Source organism: Pithys albifrons, chromosome 9 (assembly GCF_047495875.1).
Source record: "Pithys albifrons albifrons isolate INPA30051 chromosome 9, PitAlb_v1, whole genome shotgun sequence".
Classification (NCBI taxonomy): Eukaryota; Metazoa; Chordata; class Aves; order Passeriformes; family Thamnophilidae; genus Pithys; species Pithys albifrons.
Genome location: NC_092466.1, coordinates 8,978,687 through 8,999,591, shown reverse-complemented (window position 1 = coordinate 8,999,591; position 20,905 = coordinate 8,978,687). Strand labels below are relative to the sequence as shown.

The following is a 20,905-nucleotide window of genomic DNA, read 5'->3' as shown; positions in this document are numbered from 1 at the left end:
AGGATCAAGAATGTGGTTAGCCTATGGGATAAGAATCCCTTCTGCTTAACCACCTCAAAAAGTTTCCCCAAAAAGCATCCCTAGGCATTTTGGGGAATTGGAATTTTGGCCACAAATGCACCCTTGTGCCTCCCTCAGCAGTCCCATGCCTACCTTCCTTCTGAAAATGGAAGGGAATCCCCAGATCTCTAGGAGATGTTCTTTGAACCATTACTTCTAGGAGTACTTTGTTTTTGCCAGCTTGTTAACATGGCCTGAGGTGCCACTTCCCTCCCCAGCTCATGAAAACAGATAGTTCTAGACAGAGAGTAGGGGATCTACCCACCAGCAACCTGGTGTCCTTGATAACACACAGCTGTTTTGCCCACTGTCCCAGCCACTTCTTTCTCCACAGGAAGGCACAGATGCGGGCGTCCTTCATCAGCTCAATGGTGGCCTCCGTGGATGGCCACTGATGGGTTGCTGACTTGCCTTTGCTGCTCTCTTCTTCATCATAAGATTCATAGGAACTACTAACGGCCTCACCATCTTCTACAACAAGAGCAAAGCTCTATCATTAAATGCATTTTTAGAATAACTCTGAGCTTAATGCTTGCCTCAGCCATGCTCACACATGCAAAAGCTTCCAGTGCAGGAATATGTCTTTTGAGGCTCCCCTACAGGCAGATAATCAATAGGAAAATAACTTTCCTAGATCCCTTTTTCTTGCTAGCCCAAACTGAATCTCATGGCAATATTTTGTGCCTAATAGCCTCTGTTAGCAAACACTCAAAAGACACTTCTCAGTTGAGACCACAAATTGGAGAACATTCCATTAGACATTTTCTGTTTGCTGTTTTCCCCACGCCCCAAAGATGCTTTTTCTACTTTCCACTTCAAGCCAAACACTCACAATTTTTAAGGCAACAGCAAGCTACAATCAGCCCTTGTCCTCTGAATGTCAGAAGTAAAAATGGTATTGCAAGGCCATGCAGCAAGCAAAGATCTATTGTATTTGAGATGGCATTCCACTTTCCTGGGCTAACAGGTCCCTCCCTCTACTTAAGGGACAACAAGGGGCTTTGAAGTAATACACTATTCCAGCAGCAAAAATTAGTCATAAGTGGCAACTGTGAGTAACAGTAACAACATTTTTCATGTCATTCTTAAATAGATTGCTATGTTATTAGGATGAGTTGGGATTTTCAATACCCAGCTCTAATGTATGGCAGGTTATTGGAATTTTCAGCTGATCACTGATACCAGACTCATCAGAAACACTAAAAATGTTCACCCTTGACTGCAGGGGGATTTGCAGTGCTCTGCTGGCATTTACTGTACAGCTCTTATCCACAAAATAAGCTCACTGAGCAAAATGGCAAGATTTGGGCAGCATCTGTGTATGGGTTTGCATTCTTGTCCTACCAAACAGCATGCAGGAATATTGTTAAGTTTCTCTCACTGGAATTTAATTTTGATTCTCACCGAATCTTATTATCTACATAAAAGTAACATTATCAGATGGATGCAAATTAAAAAGAGGAAAAGCAGTCAGAAAAGAGACGAAAAAAAAAAGGCATGAAGAGCTTTAGTGAAAAACATTTCAATTGGCTTTATTTGTTCTTAAAATAAAAGGAAATAAGATGCAGTAACAAAGCTACGGCCTTACCCTCAGTGAAATCTTACTCTGTAACATCCGTCAAATGATCAAAGCTGTACCAATTAAACTTATTGAAAAGCAAATACTCCCTTTCAAAGTCTCTGAATGGAGCACACTACTGCCTCATCATCTCCATGCCCTCAACATACTGGACTGTCCATCTTTTATGGGAAACCTTTATTCCCTTCCATGCATTCTCACTATGCAGACCCTGCCCACAGTCACCCTGTGTAGAAAATTCAGATGAAGTAAAAAAGTTTCTCAACCCTACAAACACCAAGAAGCTGAATCTCTGCACTGCAAGGGACCTTATCCTATGCAGCAGCAACGATGGCTAAGGGAATCTCATCTTCTAAATCTCCCACCTTATCAACTTGGAGCTATTTTTAACGGTCTCTCTGGCTCCTTTTGGGAGTCTCTGGTGCTGCTTACCTCGGCATTAGGTCTCAGGCTGCCACCTTGTTCCTGGGGGAACAGCAATTTTCTTCCACGCTCTCAGTGGGAGTTCTGGCTGCTCTTTTGTGCAACCACCACAACCACAAGGGTGGTATCTCAAGAGATGAGCTCCTCTCTATTTGAAAAGCTAAAGCTGTTGTTCTGGTCACACTGCTATGGCCTCATGATGGAAAGGTGTTTACCAGGCTGGGTTAGTTGCCAAACTGGGACAACCTTGCCTGGGTGACTTGAGACAACACTGTGGCCACTACTAAGGTTCACTCAGTCCCAAGTCATACAGCTCAGGCATCAGTGTCAGCCATGATTGTGGAGGTCTTTATCAAAATCCACATCTCCTTTCCTGTTTGTCTTCCCATGGCTTCCCAGGCAGCTAAATCCATATCATGATGCAGGAAGCTCCAACCATCTCACACACAAGCTGTCTCTGCCCCAGCAGAGCACCTTCAACCAGTCACCAAACAGCTACTTGTCAATACAGCCAGCGCTACCACCTATCAGCTCCACATCAGTGACAGACTCGGGAATAAAAGCCAGGAAAGTTCTCTTCATTGTCATCCTGAGCACAGGGAAAGCCACAAAAACTAATACCTTGTGTGTAACAGGCGAGGAGAGGTGGTTACCCTCCATGCATGGAACAGCATGCCAGGGGGAAGTACTTGACAGTCTTTGCTAAACCTAAGTTGCTGGGGATATTTTGGTGGTGTTTTTCGGTTGTTGTTAAAAAAGGCACTTCAGGTTTGGAAAGCATGCCATACCCATTGTTATTGTGGCATAAATAACGCCCTCAGTAACCTGCAACCCTGGCCTGGGTCCAGCCGCAGCAAGCCTACCAAAAAGACCTGCACAATCAAAAGGAAAGAGAAAGGGAGACAAAGAGAGAAAGCCACAGATAAGCAAATGCAGAGAACAAGGGCGTTGGTCCGGCTCAGCCCCGGGCTCTGCGCAGCCCGTGAGGCTGTCCCGTCCCTGCAGGACATACGTATGGTGAGATTTCAAACAGGAGCATTTCCAACCCATCCCCTCGAACAAGGCAATTCCCCTTAAAACAGAATCATCGTCATCGTAATTAAAACCAGCCAGAGCAGATGCGCAGTTTCAACCGGAATAATTATTGCTCAGTTGGCAGCCACAGTGCCCTTCGCTTTCACTGCGCTCCTTATCGCACCTTCCAATTATGCAAAGACGGGCGATAAGGGTTTAACACGTTTCAGCCCAGGAGGGTAGGGAAGCAGCAGCTTTTGCTGGAGCTGTAAAATGAAAGGCAGAGACGTTCCCAGCGGAGGGGAGAGACTCCTGCTGATGAAAGGGGGACGGCAAGACCCAGCGGACTCGCCTGCCTGCTTCATTTTAATTAATTCACCCACGGTTTGCTACGGTGCCTCACAGTCCCACCTCTGATGCTGCACGAAACCTCTATCTCCTCAGCCCATCTGGAGGCTTGCTTTGATGTCCTTTCTTGGCAGTGCACCCACTTATTATTGTGTTCCTATTTTTGTTTGATTTCACTACGCCCATTTGTTTGGGGACACATGGGTGTCTTCCAAGGCTCATGCTGTAATACTGTTGGAAACAGTATTGGAGATGGACTTATTACAAGATCATGTAGTGACAGGACAATGGGAAACAGGTTAAACTGAAAGAGAGTAGGTTTAGATTACATATTAGGAAAAAATTCTTTACTGTGAGGGTGGTGAGACACTGGAACATGTTGCCCAGAGAAGCTGTGAATGCCCTGCCCTGAAAGTGCTCAAGGCTGGGCTGGATGGGGCTCTGAGCAATGGAAAGTGACCCTTTCCATGGCAGGGGGCTTGGAACTAGATGATCTTTGAGCTCCCTTCCAACCCAGGTCATTCTATGATTCCATGAAAGAACAGCAGCAGCTCCCTGAACCACCGGCCCCTTCCATATCCAGCCTGTGGGAAAAGGGGGTGAGCACAGAGGGTTTGGGAGGTTACTGGGGTCAGTCTCTCACATCTTGGCCAGGGCAAACCCATGCAGGTTCAGTCTGCCCTTTAGCAACAGCAGTCACACCAAAGACCCAAGGCAGTTGCTAACAATGAGCATCACCCTGTGTACAACAGATACAAGGTACTATTGACATCTGATAAATCATGCTTGTTGAAAAAATAGCAGAACAGGGACCTGCAGGTCTACCCATGCGTCATAGGATTTGCAGCCTCATCTCAAGGCAATTTGGGGCACCAGCATCTTCACAGCATTGCTGCCCAGCCTCCCCTCTGCCCAGCAAACCATACCACCTTCTCCTGAACTCCCAGAGACTCCTCCTGCCACACACCTGCTGCTCCACATCTTTCCTTGCTCCTTCTGGCTCACCTCAAGGCACCACCGTAAACATGAGGCTGCCAAAACACACGGAGATTCTCAGTGACACAATGATGCCTTTCTTCTCCCACAAACCACCTTAAAAGCCATCGGCATTGTAGCACACCAGGAGGTTTCTGTAGGAGGGACTCGCTGGGGCCTGCAGGGGGGACCAGTGACTGAGCAGTCACAGGAGCAAAGGCACCACACACCTCAGTGGTGAGACACTGCATGGAATTCTACAGACTCCTATCTCTGCTTATGGCTGTGATACCGCTCAGTAAAACACTGAGCCCACTGGTACAACAGCTGTTCACAGCAGCCATAGACTGACCCACTGGCACCCAGAGCTGCCTCATTTTGACAGTGCTCCCATCATAGGGCTTTTCTCTCATTTTGCAGGGCTCTGATCTCCCATTTCCTTAGGCATTTGACTGGCCTATATTCAGAGGATGGTGGTTGCATTTGCATTTCTGAGCAGCAGGTGACCAAGAAAAAGCAGAGGTGGAAGCTGCTAGGTGTGTGCTTATCGCTTCTGCCAGCCAAGTCTCAAAGCTCAGGGCAAGTTTATGGAGCTGCCTGGATAACATAAACTGGGTATCCCAGCATAGGGATCCATGGCTATACTCCAGCTAATCCAGCATGGTTTTTTATGCTATGGCTCTTAACACATTATCCACTTCCCTAACGTGCAGTAGGGGAAAAAAACCCCTCCATGTATCTCACAGTGCAGGTAACTGTGACCCCCTGCTATGGGAATGAGGGTGCAGCACCCTGTGCTGCCTCAGCCACCAGAGAGCTTCATGCCCTGTGCATCACAGCCCTCATCTCAGCCAAACAACTCAGCTCATTTCAGCAAAACACAGGACAGAGTTGGGGGGACCCCTCCTCTGCATCCCAGCCATGATAAGCCTGCATCTTTTCCCACCTGATCAGGGCTCTATCTCCTGTTCACTGCTGTAATGCAGTTGCAGCCAAAATGGGATGCTTCAGTCAAACAAAAGATGACTATACACCTCCCTCATTTTGTTTAGCACTGTAACTCCTCATAAGAACAGTTACCCATGCTGAGATATGAGCTGTCATGAAGTGCAAGGTGCCCACAGGCAGTGAGGGCTGTCCAGATACATCAACCCTTGGCCACTTTAAACAGTGGCACAACTGGTGCTTCCCTACAGGGCAGCTTCAAAGCCCAGAGGTGAACACTGGGGCTGGAGAGGACTCAGCTTCCCTCACAAGCAGCTCAGACTCAACAGCCAAGGGTTTAGATCCAAATCTTTTACCCTTAACTCTCACTTCTTCGCTTGCCTGAACTCTCCCCACTCAGTTCTGCCCCATGCCATGCACTCTGCTGCACACAAGGCTGATGAGAGCTGCCTCTGCAGCAGAGTGATACAGTCTGTCTCATTTGTGCTTAAATGGATAAAGCGATGACAAGATCAGCTCTGCTATCAGATCAGAGGAAGGCAATCTCTCATGAAGGGTGTTCACTAAGAGAAGGATTTAGGAATACATCCTTAAAAAGTGAGAATGTGGGAGCTGAGCCTGCATCCAGGGGGACAGGTGTGGGTGGCACTGCTCAGGACATGACTGGGGGTGCTGACCCAGGCAGTGAACAAGCAAGTGCAGACAGAACCCACACACTGTCCCCTCACATGAAGCGTGGCTTTTTAATCAAGTTTAAAGATGCTTAAACTGCCACAAGAGACAGAGCTGAATAAATAACCAATTATAAAAACGGTTATCACTCCTCACAGACCAACAGAGCCATGGATTCTGAGCCCCAAGGGGACAATTAGAGCACTAGGACATGAATGCAAGCCACCACAGCTTCACCACTCACTCCTGAACAGAAACTTGTGTTTGACTACAGCCTACGCTAGAAAGCCATCAAGACAAAGAGAACCCACAGTGGTTTGTAACATTTTACAGTGATGCTATACTGACCCAAGCATACTACTACTTACTTCTACAGGAAAGTTAAAATTTGAATAATTCAGTAGTCTTTGCTTTCCAGCTAGTATTAGATCTGTAATATCAAGTGTGATGAGCAGCAGAAACCAAATTTGTCACATAAGTTGTAAGAAATGTCCATGGTTTCATTTACTCAGTCTCATAAACCTCCATCTCCCACAAGAACCCCTGCCCCCAAGAGTGAGCTGTGATGTACCATTTACAGAGGTGTCATATGGCTCAGCCTCTTCATAATATCCCTCTGGGGATTCGATCTTGGGGACCGGAGGTTGTTTTGTTTCAGGAATCTGCAGAATAAATACAGAAAAGAAGAATTAGTTAAGGTAAAAACAGACCCTGGAAAACAATGGAGCACTCTTTTTTCTTTGTTTTTAAGCACTCAAGTGCATCCCAGTAGATGAGACCTTTTAGATGTGTACACCAGGATGTGGTACAGTTAGCTCAAATATAAAGTTCTTTGAAATTACTGTATAATTCTGTCATAAATGTTACTTTCTTCCATACTGATGAAAGCCCTGAGAAGATCATCTTCTAGCAGCAATTGTAACCCACTGGCTTTACCATGAACTGGAACTTCTGCCTGCTGCGCTGACACCCCCTTGAGCTGCTCATCGTAACTGGGGATGATTCCCTGTGCTATGGATTATCTTATCAGGGAACCAGAAGGGAGAACAATTGGTACAATCTTGGCTTTAAGCTGAAAAAATAGCCTGAGCAGCTGCTGGTCATGTCTCCAAGTCTCTGACTGACAGCAAAACAACAGCTAAAAATCTCTGCCTTAGGAACTATATCAGGAGTCTTTAATTGTGCTCTGAACAAAAAATGAAGGAAATGGATAAACAACACTGATGGAAAATAAGCCTTTGAAAAGAGTCCATGTTCTGGAAAATCCCTGTGGTGCCTGCCAAACCCCTCCCTAAACACAAGCAAGGACTGGCAGGAAAAATAGTGCCTTGGTCCTCTAGAAATACCAACATATGAGGGAAAAAAAAAAAGTGAAGTTAAGAAACCAACTTTTTACTTTTCAGGTATTTCACATAGCTGTTGAACAGGAGAGCAGTCTAAGGCAAGATCAGTCTGTTTGCAGCATGCCAAAATCATCCAATGCAGGTTCAAAGCTGCCCATCCTGCCCTGGGCATTTACAACAACAGCTACTGGTGCCCAGAAGCAGAAAGGAAGCTTTGAAGGAAAAGGTTTTCTGGCCAGCAGCAGCTTGGGAAGGGAAGCTGCTGAGCCTGTGGGAGCAAGGAACCCTGACCACACCAAAGTCACATGACTCTCTGCTCCCACATGGGCAAGCTGCCCGTGGCTCTGCCAACCTCCCAAACTTCTCCAGTGTTTTGGATTAAACACTCCTTCTTACATGGGTCTGCCAGATGTTGTGAGCAGACTCTGAGCTTGTATTCTGGAGCCACGTATGACACTGCTGGAAAACACTTGCCCTCCAAACACTTAAAGGTTTAGGAACTTGTCCTAATATGTTAAATTAAAGAAACAAAAACAAAACCCGTCACTCCAAAGCTTTACTTAATCTCTTCCCTGGACAGGGAATGTATCTGTAATTGCCATCTGTGGTGGCCTCCTGCGTGTACCAGCTGACATTGCGCTATGACCATAAACAAATTATCCACACAAAGAAACTCGGTGGGTTTATTTGACACCATCCCACAAGTGTCAGGGAAGGGACTGCTCTGTTTTGTCTCCTACAGACAATGTAAGCCAACAGGGACTAGGTGGGACTGCACCTTAGCTACCTCAGAAGCTATTTTTTTCTGTTCTTTTTCCCTGAAAGCATGGAGTTGTTTTCTCACTAGCTTAAGTCAAAGAGAATATATTGTGTCATTCAACCACGCTGGTCCTTGCAAAACACGTGCCTGTGTTGCATTACGGCACAATGAGCAGGCAAATACAACCATCTTGGGCATCTGCATTCACCCCACATGACTTTCTCTGTGGATGGCTGCAGAAGCAGAGGAGCTGCCACGGTTGCTGCAGAGGAGGGGTCACCAATGTCTGAGCCACAGCCTGCAGAACTCATTGTTTAAAGGTTGCTTTGGGACAAATCCAAAGAAATTAGTGGGATCCAGCTGGGCCACCCCTGTTGCATTGGCCATTAACTGCTGGTGTTAGTGGATACCAGGAACAATCTGCTATGCAGAGCTTTATCATCAGATTTCTCCCGTGCCTCAAAAGGCAAGTGTACAGCAACACCATCTTAGCATCACCAAACCACAGAAAGCTCCATAGGGCTAAAATAGATCTACCTAAATGCCTCTGCTAACCTCCCAGTTTCAGTGTAAGGAGCTGTGCTCCTTCCTCCACTGCCCAAGGCTGCGGCTCCTGCCTGCACTGAGAGCTGCAAATGCAGACAGGGAAAATCCACGTTATTCCAACAGCAATTTCCACACATTAAAGCTCTCCCCAGCCCTGCTCCTTGAAGGACACTCAGACATACTTGCTGCCAACAGCTCACTGACACTCAGATGCTCACAGTGAGGAGGTACAAGAACTGCTGTACCCAAGGAAGGGTAGCTCTAGCAGCAAGAAGGTGGGAGAAGCAAGTTCCCAGCACAAGGCCGTGAGAAGAGAGATGCCTTAGATACCCTTTTCAGCTAAAATCCAAGACTAGTTTTTTCTAATTCCCTCATTTAACTTTCTGATTGCACAATCAGAAAGTTGGTCTGCACCAAGCACAAGTGAAATGCCTTGGGGACACCTGGCTGCTGCTTACCCAGTCATGCTTTCATCCTACAGGCTGCTGTCCTTCTGCCCACCACAAAACCCAAAATCAAACAGCGATTCCTGCTCTGGTCACTGCCCTCAGGCAACTCCAGCTCCAGTACTGTATTTCCAGCCAGCTGCGTGGGTAGAGCCCTCTGGGGCTGGAGCAGCTCCCAGCAGGCAACCACACTGCATCCGGGGGGTTGTCAGCTGCATCCCATCCTACCCCCTTGTTTTCCCAGCTCCTTCAGCTAACTCCAGCTGAGCCACACAGCCTGCTGGGCAAAAGTCCTGGGGCCTCACCCTGTCCTACTTCCTGGGAAAGGAGCAAATGCTCCTCTGTGTTGGTGGATGCACCACCCCAGCCTCTCCATGCTTCCCCCTCCTTCTCAAGCATACTCCCTGCCTTCCTTTCCTTTCACATCCTGAAATTCCAGCTACAGCAATTCCCACATTGCATCAACTACCGAACAGCAACATCCAGGGTCTCAAGGATGACCTGCATCTCTCTAGAACAGCCAGGCTGGCTTGCTGGTACAGAGGCAACATCCCACGGAAAGGTGATGGTGTTTAACTGATTTATAGCTGCCCTACAGAAAAATCTACAGTGCCAGAAACCTCTCCTCGCAGACTTGTGGGCTGTCTAATCAGCATAACACCAGCACCCAATTCACAGACAGCACCAGGTGCTCCAGCTGTAAGCAAACCTGTGGTAATGGCTCTGCCAGCAAGGGAGAGCCTGGTACTGCCCAGGGACCACCCCGCCATGCTGCAGCTGAAGGATTTCTGGCTTTTATAAGTTCATATCAGCACTCCAAGCACAGCTGCTTCACAGCTCAGGGGAGATTTCCAAACCAACAGCCAAGAACCATCATCACCTTTGTTTCACTGGAAACCTCAGTTCTCCTTGCCTGAGCCTGGATTGCCATGCAGTGGGTGTGGGTCTCCCCAGCAGGGAACACAGCCCAGTTTTCACAGAGCTCCTGCACACTCACAGGGAGCCAAAGGCTCCCACAGCTGTCTGTTCCATCTGTGCACAAGCTTTGGGAACCACAGGGGTTTCTGGATGCCCAACCACCCCAGGACACCAGCCAGCTGCAGTACTTGCACCAGCCACACACTGAACTGCAGTTTTTGTAAAGATGTACAGCTGGAAACGCCTAGTTCAATATTTTATTATTATTTTTTAAATAAAATTCAGCAGGACTCTTTGCCTTACTAACAAACATGGGCAGAGGTCTTTCCATTCAGCCACACTGCATGGTGTATGGCATCAAGGGATTCAGATCCCCAGGAAAGCAAAGGATGTACACAACTTACCTTTGGAGGGGGGAGGTCTGGCAGGCTCTTCTGAGGAGGTGACAAATGCAGTCCTGAGTCTCCATTGGTCAAGGAGTTTCTCCGATCCAGCACTGCAAGCCAGAAACACGATTATACAGATGACATGTGGCATCTCTCAGCAGAACACTTGCTACCCTGAGCTGAGCTGGAGCAGAGAGGTGCTATTTCAGGAGGAAGCAGAGTGACAATTACAGGCAGGGCCATAGGGCCACCATGTCATTTCAGGCCACAGACAGGGATGTGGCACTAGGAGACCCAGCAAAAGAGCTGACCTCTGGTTTTAGGGCATGTTTTTCCTTCTGGAAGGAAAACTGTGAAGGCCAGACCCACTGCTGAGACTTTGAAGGATCCTGAGAAGCAGCATAGGCAGACACTACACAGTATCTGGAAATTCACGGCACTTTAGTCCTTCCTTGCTTTGATCCTTGTGGCTGCGATCAGACAGGTCTGTAATTGCTCCTCTGCTGCCTTTCCCAAAAACTGGGTCTAACACCACCCTGTTCCCAGGGCAAACTGCAAAGGTGGCTGGCCTAGCTGAGTGCACAGTGGCTTATCAAAGCCAGCCATGAACAGTAATCATTGCTGAAGGAATAGTTGCTCTTGCAGCAGCCCAGACCAAACATGTGAAAGGGCATAAGGCAGCAGAACTGCTCCAGGCGATCTGTGTCTGCCTCTGGAAGGTCAGATTTTCCAAGCAGCTGAATGCAGAGTGATTCAGTAGCTGGAGAGTACACTGAAGGCTCAGAAAACTTCTGTTCGGTCCCTCTTATCCCACCATGGAACTCAAACAAGTGCCCAAATCCCACGACCTTCAAGATAGTGGAACAAGTAGAGCAAGGCACAAATGGCTGAAAAATGAAGGACTTTGAAGGCATTATCTTTGGCAGAGGAAAATGTTCCATTCGACAGCGTCTGTCCTCAAATACCTTGGAGAAACAAGGCTAAGGTATCCATCTATTGCAAGAACAGGAAATTAAGTAAGGGAATTAAGTCCAAAATCTGTAGTAGGCTGATGCTACAGTTCCCCAGTCACGTGCTGATGCTCCAGCCACGTTCCTTGAGCACACACAGAAACTATCAAGGCATCACACAGGGCCCAGCAATGGTCAGCACTGTGCTCAGAAGATACAAGAAGGAACTTTGCTGCGTATTTCTGGGCTTTAAAAATAGAAGTTGGAAACCACATTACTCTGTTCACGTCTAGGGCTCAGAAGCCACAATGACAGCTCTGCCCTGCCAGGCTGCAGCCTGCAGCTCCTGGCCTGATGGCACAAAAGTCCAGAACACATCTCTTGTGACAGGTTTCTCCCTGTGATGCTGGTTCCCTGGTCATCAGCAATGGCTAACTCAGGTAAGTCACGAGGACACACAAGTCCACGGATGAACAGACACCATCTCCAAGCATCTGTTTGCACCCCAGAAGCAGGGGTGCTGGATGTCTTGTAACATTCAGAGTAAAGTAGGTGAGCCTATAGCAACAACTGATCATGGGGACCTCCTCCTACCAAAATACCCCATGACTATACTGCCAGAGTCAGACCTATGTGCTGCTACTGGATGTTGTTGGCCTTTTCTGTAAAGGACCACTCTCAAGGCTGACACCTTCCATCAACAGCAGCCAGTGAGGTCATTGCCACTTTGGGAAGCACCAAAAACAAAGGTAAGATTTCCTAAAGCCCCAGTGCTGCCAGAGCACACTTGAGCACAGCTACTGTGGTGAAGAAACTCTGCAGGGCTCGAGAGGTTCTGTTGGCCTTAGCCACCAAGGTGTGGTCTCCACATCCCATCACAGGCCTTTGGTGCACAGACTGGTAATAGATAAAAGGGGTAAAGGGAGCTGCATAATCATTGGGAGATCCATATCACACCCCTATCACCAGTGGGCACTGGGGGCCCCTTCATCTGCTAAACCTGAATGTGCAGGCACAGACCTCTCCATCCAGGCACAGAGGCAGGATCAGGGAGTACACCCAGCTGCAGCTGTGGCTAAGATCCCACACATGTGTCTTACTGAATTCAGCATTTCCAAATAACTCAGAAGTTTTACTTGGAATAGGGAGGTTGTTGAAAACAGAGAAAGAGAGAAGTGCCAGGTCCCAGAGGGAGTGACCAAGTGGGCAGGCTCATGGCTTTGAAAGGGAAAAGTCTGAAATAAAAGAACCTAAATGTACAAATAAAGTTTCTGAAATTTGCCCAGTATTTCAGCATGGTGGACCAGTGCAAGGCTTGCTTTATGCACCCAAATGAGAACTTGTATAAAGAGATGTTTCTGTTACTGCTCAGCTGCTGGGAGCTACTGGGAAGCTGTGTGATCCTGTTATAGAACATTACAGCAGCACCCAGAGGGCCCTGTCAGGAGGTCATACTGGGGCTGCACTTCTAATCCTGTCTTCAGGGGCATTAGAAGTTACCCAAATTCGGCTGCAGGTAGTTTAAAGAACAAAGAGCAAACAAACAAAAAATTGCACCACAAAGCAACAAAACCAAAACAAACAATGGTGAAAGTGGAGCAATCCCAACTATTACAGGACCAGCACATCAACAGCAAACTGCACTGATGTGTCCTCACTTCATCCCTTTTGATTGGAAACTCTGGGGTAGAGTCAGCTTCTGGCTAGGTGTGCATTAAGGAGATGTGTGTCACGAATAATCTCACTCCACACAATTATCAAGAACAGCTTTTACAATGAACTTCAAAGAGGAAGAACATTTTTAGACAATTTTGTTCTTTGCTGTATTACAAATTCAAAACCTGGGAAACCTAAATTGGAAATGAACATTTTATCTAGGTTTAATTATTTGGCTTGTACACTGCAGAACTCTTGCATCCCTGGAATATGAAGGTGCTCTGTCTGTGCAGATGGTGGAGGCGCAAGCTGGGCCCAGGAACTCGCCTCAGTGATGACACAGACCCTCTGGGCAAGAGCAGAGCAACACAGAAAAGAAGACACACACTTTTCAAGGTCTCAAAGAGGTGAAGTGACTTGTTTTGTGGCCAAAGAAAGCATGAAGGCTTCCTTAAATATTACAGGCACTGGAGCTTCAAGCCTTAGAAGGCAACATTTTTATCCCAAAATAACGACCTCCAAAGTGCTACTTCCAGGAATAACCTCGCAGTGTTGGCAAAGAGCACTATTTCCAAGGGAATGCTACGAAAATGGCAGTCCTTCCACACCATCAACTGCATCAGGCCTCAGAGCTGCCAGAGCACTGGCAAAGCAAGGCTCTAACTGTGTAGGCCTTCATCACCCTGTTAGACAGAATGCAAACATTAATCTTTAGCTCCCTACCTTTGTCTTGTTTCTCCTGGTCACCCTGCTGCTTATGGACCGTCACTTTGTTCATATAAATATATTCCTCATCACCACCTGCAACCAAAGGGAAAAGTGAACTCTTTACCCGCACGTTGCTTTCACACTGCTAAGTTTTTCCACAAAGACAGATGTAAAAAGTGTCTCTGCTGAGTATATTTGGGGAGAGAATTTTGGTTGAGGCAATGGGCAAGAAAAACCCCAAGCAATAATAAAAAGCAGAAAAATTAAGTGCTTTATAGCCAGGAAATTCCGTAAGTTAAAATTTCTACTTAAACATGAACTTGGCCAAACAGTACATCCTGTGTATCTTACAAAGTGGATTAAATAAACTTAAGATTTAATATGGAAAACAGAAAGGATCAGGAATCTTGGGAATCCTTTGCTTGTAAAGCTGGACACATAACTATAGTAATTTTACATAAACAATTAGAGGTCACTGCAAAAATAAACTCAGTTTCATTTTCTCCTAATTTTCATGTCTCCCCTTCCCACCAGCCTCCAGGAAAACGCTGCTTCAAGACCCTGTAGCAATTCCCATGACAGCCCACTGTCCCCCCATCCCTGGTTTTCCACGCCTGTACCACTGGACTTGGTGTAGACTCGCAGAAGGTCGGAGAGAAAGCTCTTCTTCACAACTGCATTGCTGCTCAAGTTCTCCTTGTCCAGTATCCTCAGAAAATCTTCAAGTTCTGTGAGCAGCTGCTCGAGAGCTACAACAGAAAGAGACAACTTTTGGCAAAACAGTTGGATTGTGTGTCAAAAGAGGACATACATTAATGCCATGTTTTCCAAGATTTTTTTGCAGTTTTCTACCCAGGAATACTTCATATTTAATTTTCCAGCTGGAATCCTAGCTCTATTTTTGAAAAGAAAGTGGGTCCCAAAACCAAAAAGCATCCAACTTTCCTCAGTCTGTTCATACATCAGTGAAATCCCATGTAAATACCTATTCTTCTTCCAAATGGAGTTTTTCCTCAAGTGGGGAAAACTCAGAGGGATTCTGAGCATTAGGGATGAGATTACATGAAAGCCACTTGCAAGACCTTGATATATGCATCTTGAGTCCTGGCAAGCATCATTCAGACCTCATTTGGCTTGGGCTCTACCAAAGGCCCTGCCTTTTGCTTCCTCTTGCTAAGCCTATGGAGTCCCTGGGCAACCTGGCCCGATGGAAGGTGGCCCTGCACATAGCACGGAGGTTGAAACCAGATGATCTCTAAGGTCCCAGCCAGCACAAATCAATCTATGATTTTATTATTCATTCTAGGACTATTTATGTCTGCATTGATTTGAAAATGTTTATTTGTGTCATGCAAAAAAGACACACACACACACACAATAAATAAATAGATAAAATAATTCCAAACCCCCTACATACATAAATCACAGCTCAGAAACTTCTCAAGCCATCTTGCTTTAGTAGTGGCCTCACAGATCAGTGTACCATATGGAAGACACAAGACTCAACAGCATCTCATAGAGCCTCTGGAAACCTTGCTGCACCAAGGGCATCCCTGCACTCCCAAAACAAGCAGCTCGGGCACAGCACTCCCCAGTGCCAGCAGCTGAAACAGGCTAATGGGTTTGTTTTCCTCCCGGGGAGGTGCTACACAGCTCTGCCACCAACAAATCACTTCTCTGACAGGGCTCACGCTGAAGCAACAGACGTTTAATTGCTTGCTTTTGTTCACACCAAGGTTTATCGTGCGTTAATTAGCAGCAGTGGCAGGAGTCCATTCCAGGGAGGAAATAACAGGGTATAATGTGGAGAGAGGAAGCCCGTGCAGGAATGACAGTGTGTGGGAAAAACATGCCAAACCCAGCCGGGACTGCTCCTCCCCTTTGGAGGCTCCCCTGCTCCATTGCTCCCTGATGCCAAGGAACTGTGGAGGAGATGGGCAGTGAAGCTTGGGTTGGACACCACCACACTGCCAGCCAGGCAGTGACTCCTTAGCGCACCACCAGGGAATGTGACTTATGGATAACTTAACTGGGACAATGCTCCATTCCCTTTACTTACAGCATTTCCATACTATATGATCCCATGGTAACCCTGTTCACACCAAGCAACTAGAAAAGTGTTAATATTTTGGTTTCGTAATACAAAACATCTGAGCATCTCTAGCTCAAAGAGCTACCACCTCCAAGGTCACAAAGAACATTTGTTTAAGGGCAGGAGAAAGTTATCACCTTCTTACTCCTCCATCTTTAGCCACCAGGCAACCCTTCCTTGGGTGAATACATCTTAGAAAATTGATAAATAAAGTGCAAATTGCACTGTAAACGTTTATGTTGCTAGGCAGTAATTGAAAAAGCTTGCTACTGCTCTCAAAGTATATTAATCTTCACTAGCTTAACTGTAAAGCAGTCTAATGACTCCAGATCAATCAATAACAGCTCCAGAAGAACCAACCAACTGGTAGTTATTCACACTTTTTTTATACTCTCTACACCACAATAATTCTCTTCTGGTCTAATTTAGGATCAGCAGGGAATGGAAAACACCTGCATCATGCAGTGTTAACTTGAATGGTTTTACTAGCTGCTGCTTTGCCCAGAGAAAACAAGAATCACTTCAAGAAACAGCAGCTTTTTCCATAAACTGTGAGGAAATGGGTAGTATTTGCTGACAACAATATTGGGCACCACTGATACTATTAAGCAATGAACTGTGAGCATTTGGTGCCAGACCTACTCATAACTGGCTTCTCTCAAGCTTCAGGGACCCTGTTTCTTCTCAGTCCACTAGGGTACATCACAGCCTTGCTATACTCCTTTGCTTCAGTGGCCCACTTCAGAAAATTTAAATTGAGGTCAGTTCCTGCTGGCCAGGCCAGCTGGACAGGAACATTTATGTGGCAGGGTGATACCAGAAGAAACAGCACGAAACACCTAACCTGAATTTGAAGCTTCTGAAACAGGTCAGCTCCCAACAGCTGTTCACAAGGATGTCATGACAGTGGGTTTGCAAGGAAGGGGGTATAATTCCCATTCCCTCCTCCACCCCAACGACAGCAGAAAATGACTTTATTCTTCTCCCAGGCATCCACAGCTAGCACACACAGAGGGCTGAGCTCTCATGAACAGCACAGCTCATACAGTAGGTTACATTTTCCAGCCCACCAAAGCTGAACTCAGGCTTGTAATAACTCAAAGCAGCTCATTTAGGATCTGATCCTGGGGCCACAGAGGTCAGTGGAAAGACTCCGTCAGACTTCAATGGATTCAGAATTCAGGGACTCAAGAGAGATTAATTTTGCTCTTCTCCAGCAAGAAGCAGTTTATAAACCATCTGCTCCTATGCAAGTATCTCACTGATCTCAGCTGGACATTCCCAAACCAAATCTGATACCTGCAAAAATAAACTGCCACTGACCATTCATTCTCTTATATCAGAGGAAGAACAAGCTAATACTTATCAGAGACTGATGAATGTGGTAAATAAGAAGAATTAATACAATGAGGGTCTGTAAGATCCTCTGTGCAAGCAAGTATCACAGCAGGTGACTGGACTAAAGCAACAGGTCAATAGAACTAAAAACAATCGAGAGCCCTTGTCTATTAAACCATCTCAGGATTTTGAATGCTGGAAGTCACTGATTGATCTCAGCTAAAGACTCATCTTGCTGTGGTGATGATGTACAGAGCGTGCTCATGGTAAAACCAGGTTAGTGGTTATCCAAAGCAGCCCAAAACAAACGGTTCTCCATTCAAGCTGCCCTGTTTTGCTCTCCTTACCCTGGCAGTTGAGAAATGAGAACACATAAAGAGGTAATCTCTGTTGCTAGTCTTGCTCTGCAGGGCAATAGTTACAGATGGGAGGAACATATTTGCAAAATCAAGTGACTGAGCAGCAGGATGAGAGATCAAAAGACAGAAGCCCAAGACACAAGGCAGTGCAATTCTCAGAGATGCTTTTGTGATACCTTTTTACACAGCTACATTGCTCTTCTCAACTCTCATAGCACTTCTTTGTTACTCAAATAATCTTTCTGGCACCATCTCAAACAAATACCTCCATAGTACTTGAAAAAATTAATCCTGTTTCATGGAAAACTTACTTCTAAGGTTAAGATTGTCAGAAGAATTAAAGAGGCTTGGCCAAGATTACAGTGAATACCTGTACTAAGTCCAGCACTCTCAAGCCCCAGGATATGACCTACTCCAATTCCTTACAAAGCATGGCCACAGATCTGGGGTACCATTAGAAATCACAGCACAGCTCTTGCCATATTCTTCTCCACAGCAACAGGCATCACCAACTGCATAAAACCCATAAGGATTTCACAACACATGATGGAGAGAGGTGTACAAGCACCACAGTCAATGGAAAACCTAATTGATTTGCATCTCCAGTGAGTGGATGATCACCACTGAAAGGACTGTATTTTAAAGTGTATAGAAATATCATCTTTACTGATGTAATAAGGATTTATAGGGGTGGGGGTTGCAATCAGAACTAGCAGCTCCTTCCTCTTGCAGGCACTTAACTGGATGATATGTTCTATCTCCTTTTACTCCAAGAAAATCCAATCTTTTTTACAGGAACTCCCGGGCTGCCTCTGACTACCACAGGCTCTCCTGGTTTGAAGGCTGCAACTTTGGTCACAGCAATAAGCAAAGAAATGCTTTAAACACGACTGATCTGTTTCAACAGTAACTCAGTGGCAGTGGGACAGCACTGAAAAGGGCTTCCTTTGGCAGTAGTCTGCCTTTCTTTGCAGACAGAAAACTCTCTTGCATTGCAGCAGTGTCTATCCTAGTTCATGAGAAGCTAGAGCCAAAAAATGAAGCAGCTTGCAAAGCCCTCATTGAGGAAGCACATTCCTTGCAAAAGAGCTGCCAATTTTGCCTGACACCAAGGTCACTGAAAGGTAAATGACCATTAAACTAGATTATAAAAGCCATTCCTACCAATAACCACTGATCTCTGTCATTGTGCTACAATAACAACCTATGTCTACATCTAATTACTTCATGTCTTTGCCTTATGAGGAAATGGAAAGACAGGCTCAGAATGAACTTATATTCAAGTGTTTTACTAACCACTGGACAGGATTATGTTAGGCCGTTTAATCTAAATTCAATTACCTACTTTATCAAGGTAGAGGGGCCCAGCCACCGGACAAAGAACTGTAATAAGATACATAGTAAGAGACAAGCTCTTTCCTCTGCTGAGATGAGAGGTGAAAGATAAGGAGAATCATTTGCTAACAGGAAACTAAACCATATTGAGATTAAGCAATGTGTTCAAGGATACAGGTATATTCTTCAGTAGATCAGGAATACAACCTAACTTTCCTATATCCCAGCCTGCAGATCTTTCTCCCAGCGCCACTCTCCTTGGATCCCAAAGTGCTGAGAGATATCCCACACTCCTGACCAAAGCAGGGCCCTGGGTTTGGTACTTTTGGTTTCACCTTTCCGTCCTAGAAGGGGCTGGACTAAACTGCTGGCAAACAGCTCGATTCAGGCACCAGGTAAATACTGGCAGCCTGTGGCGTGCCAAGATTTTTGCTTCAAAAACTAAAACTGGTGGTGATTCATGAAAGTCTCAGTCCACAGGAGCAGAGGGGCTCCCGAGGGGTATCTGGAGGTACCTGCTCATGCCCAGCCTCCCCAGACTACCTCCACCATGCAGTCCCTCCCACGGCAGCCTTCCAGCCCCCATTTCCTGCTGACCAGCCCCGGCTGGCAGCACTGGGATTCCCCGGGGGCTGCTTTGGCAGAAAGCAGTTCCTTTCTAGCCCTGGTTTCTTTTTTCCCTTCACTGCATAAAATGAATAGGGCAGCTGAGGAGCGTGCAGAGAGGACAGGCAGGGACAGAGGCAGCATTCAGGGTGCTGAATAGCAAGTGCTGTCAGAAGAGCAGGAGGACCCAGTCCAGGCCTCCTTGGCTAATCTGGAGTCTTACAGTAACAGTTGGTCTTTGCAAGAGGGAAAAGTCGCCCACGGTTACAGTTAGAGAAGGCCATTCTCCCCAGCTGTGAGGAAAGGCAGATGTGTGGATGGTGACAGCTGTAACAGCTGGATGACCCCTACACTGGGCCACCTTCCAGAACAGCAAAGCAGATCCTTCCTCAAACAACACAACCCTCCTCATCCTGCTGTTTTCAGGGTCTTACAGAGAAAGGAGCACTGAAGAAAAGGGTACAGCAATGCTTTGGCCCTTCTGCAGTGGTTACAGCTCCTTTGCCCTGCTCTGGATGTCACAGGCTTTGGTGCACATAGCCAGTGGAATGCAAGGAAGCACAGGTGGCAAACTTCATCCAAATAAAGCAATGAGAAGAAGCAGCATTTCTGTTGAACCCCAGAAATCTGCTCCATTGAAAAGCATCCCCATCACACTGAAACCGCACTAGCATTCACCCAGGGTGATGAGCAGAACAAAGCACATGAGTGTAGACTATGGTTTACCACCCTGGTTTTGATAATCAGAAACAATGCTTTACTTCCCACACTTGTGCCTGCAATGACTGGACAGCCTTCCGTCTTCTAGTTTTTCGTGGGAAGAGAATAAAAGGTCCAGTCCACTTTAGTTCAGTTGAAACTCCTCTGGTTTTTTCTCCCTACTGAAACATAATTATGAATATATAAATATTTGTAGAAAAGAGAACTCTCCCCACAGCAAAATGACAAGTGCTGTGTTTATTGAAGGAATACCCACAAAAACCCCTTCCAAGTTTCTGGTAAACAATGAACTTTCTCATTGGGGAATCACTGCTAGATGAAACAAAATAAAAGGCAAAATTCAGAACCCCAAGACAAGCTAAAATCCCTCAAAATGAAAAAAACTGTAAAACTGGAGAACTCCTATCAGAGTTTTCCTAATAAGCCAGGCAAGTGTCAGACAGTTAAAACCACTGTCACAAAGCTGTCTGATTTTCAGACACAATGAGTGCTCACAAGGAAAGAAGAGAATAAAGAAACCCACTCAGACTGCTTCTATTGATGTACCTAAAATCCAGTACCGCCTGGATTCACACTCACGTCGGGAGCATTAGGCTCGTCTTTGTTGCAAAGGATGATTCATGGAAAGAGAGAGGCAAACAATGTGTTTCGTTGGTCGTGGGCTGTGAACTGCGCAGATGAACCCAAGGAGCTCTGCGTGGGCTGCTCTGGAAGTTTGAACAAGAC

At 46.2% G+C, this 20,905-nt stretch overlaps 1 protein-coding gene across 5 annotated transcripts in view; it reads right to left on the bottom strand.

Annotated features, from left to right (window-relative positions):
- Window positions 1–20,905, bottom strand: part of AFAP1L2 (actin filament associated protein 1 like 2) — a 69,001-nt gene that overhangs the window by 11,908 nt on the left and 36,188 nt on the right. For 3 of the 5 annotated variants that reach the window (XM_071563489.1, XM_071563490.1, XM_071563493.1), the window contains exons 2-6: window positions 14,350–14,478; window positions 13,745–13,822; window positions 10,434–10,525; window positions 6,588–6,678; window positions 326–531 (exon numbers count right to left, since the gene is read on the bottom strand). In XM_071563489.1, coding sequence (XP_071419590.1) covers window positions 326–531; window positions 6,588–6,678; window positions 10,434–10,525; window positions 13,745–13,822; window positions 14,350–14,478 — 596 coding nt within the window. Of the gene's footprint in view, window positions 1–325; window positions 532–2,850; window positions 2,935–6,587; window positions 6,679–10,433; window positions 10,526–13,744; window positions 13,823–14,349; window positions 14,479–20,905 lie in introns of all 5 variants that reach the window. The other 2 variants (XM_071563494.1, XM_071563492.1) reach the window with 2 other exon arrangements.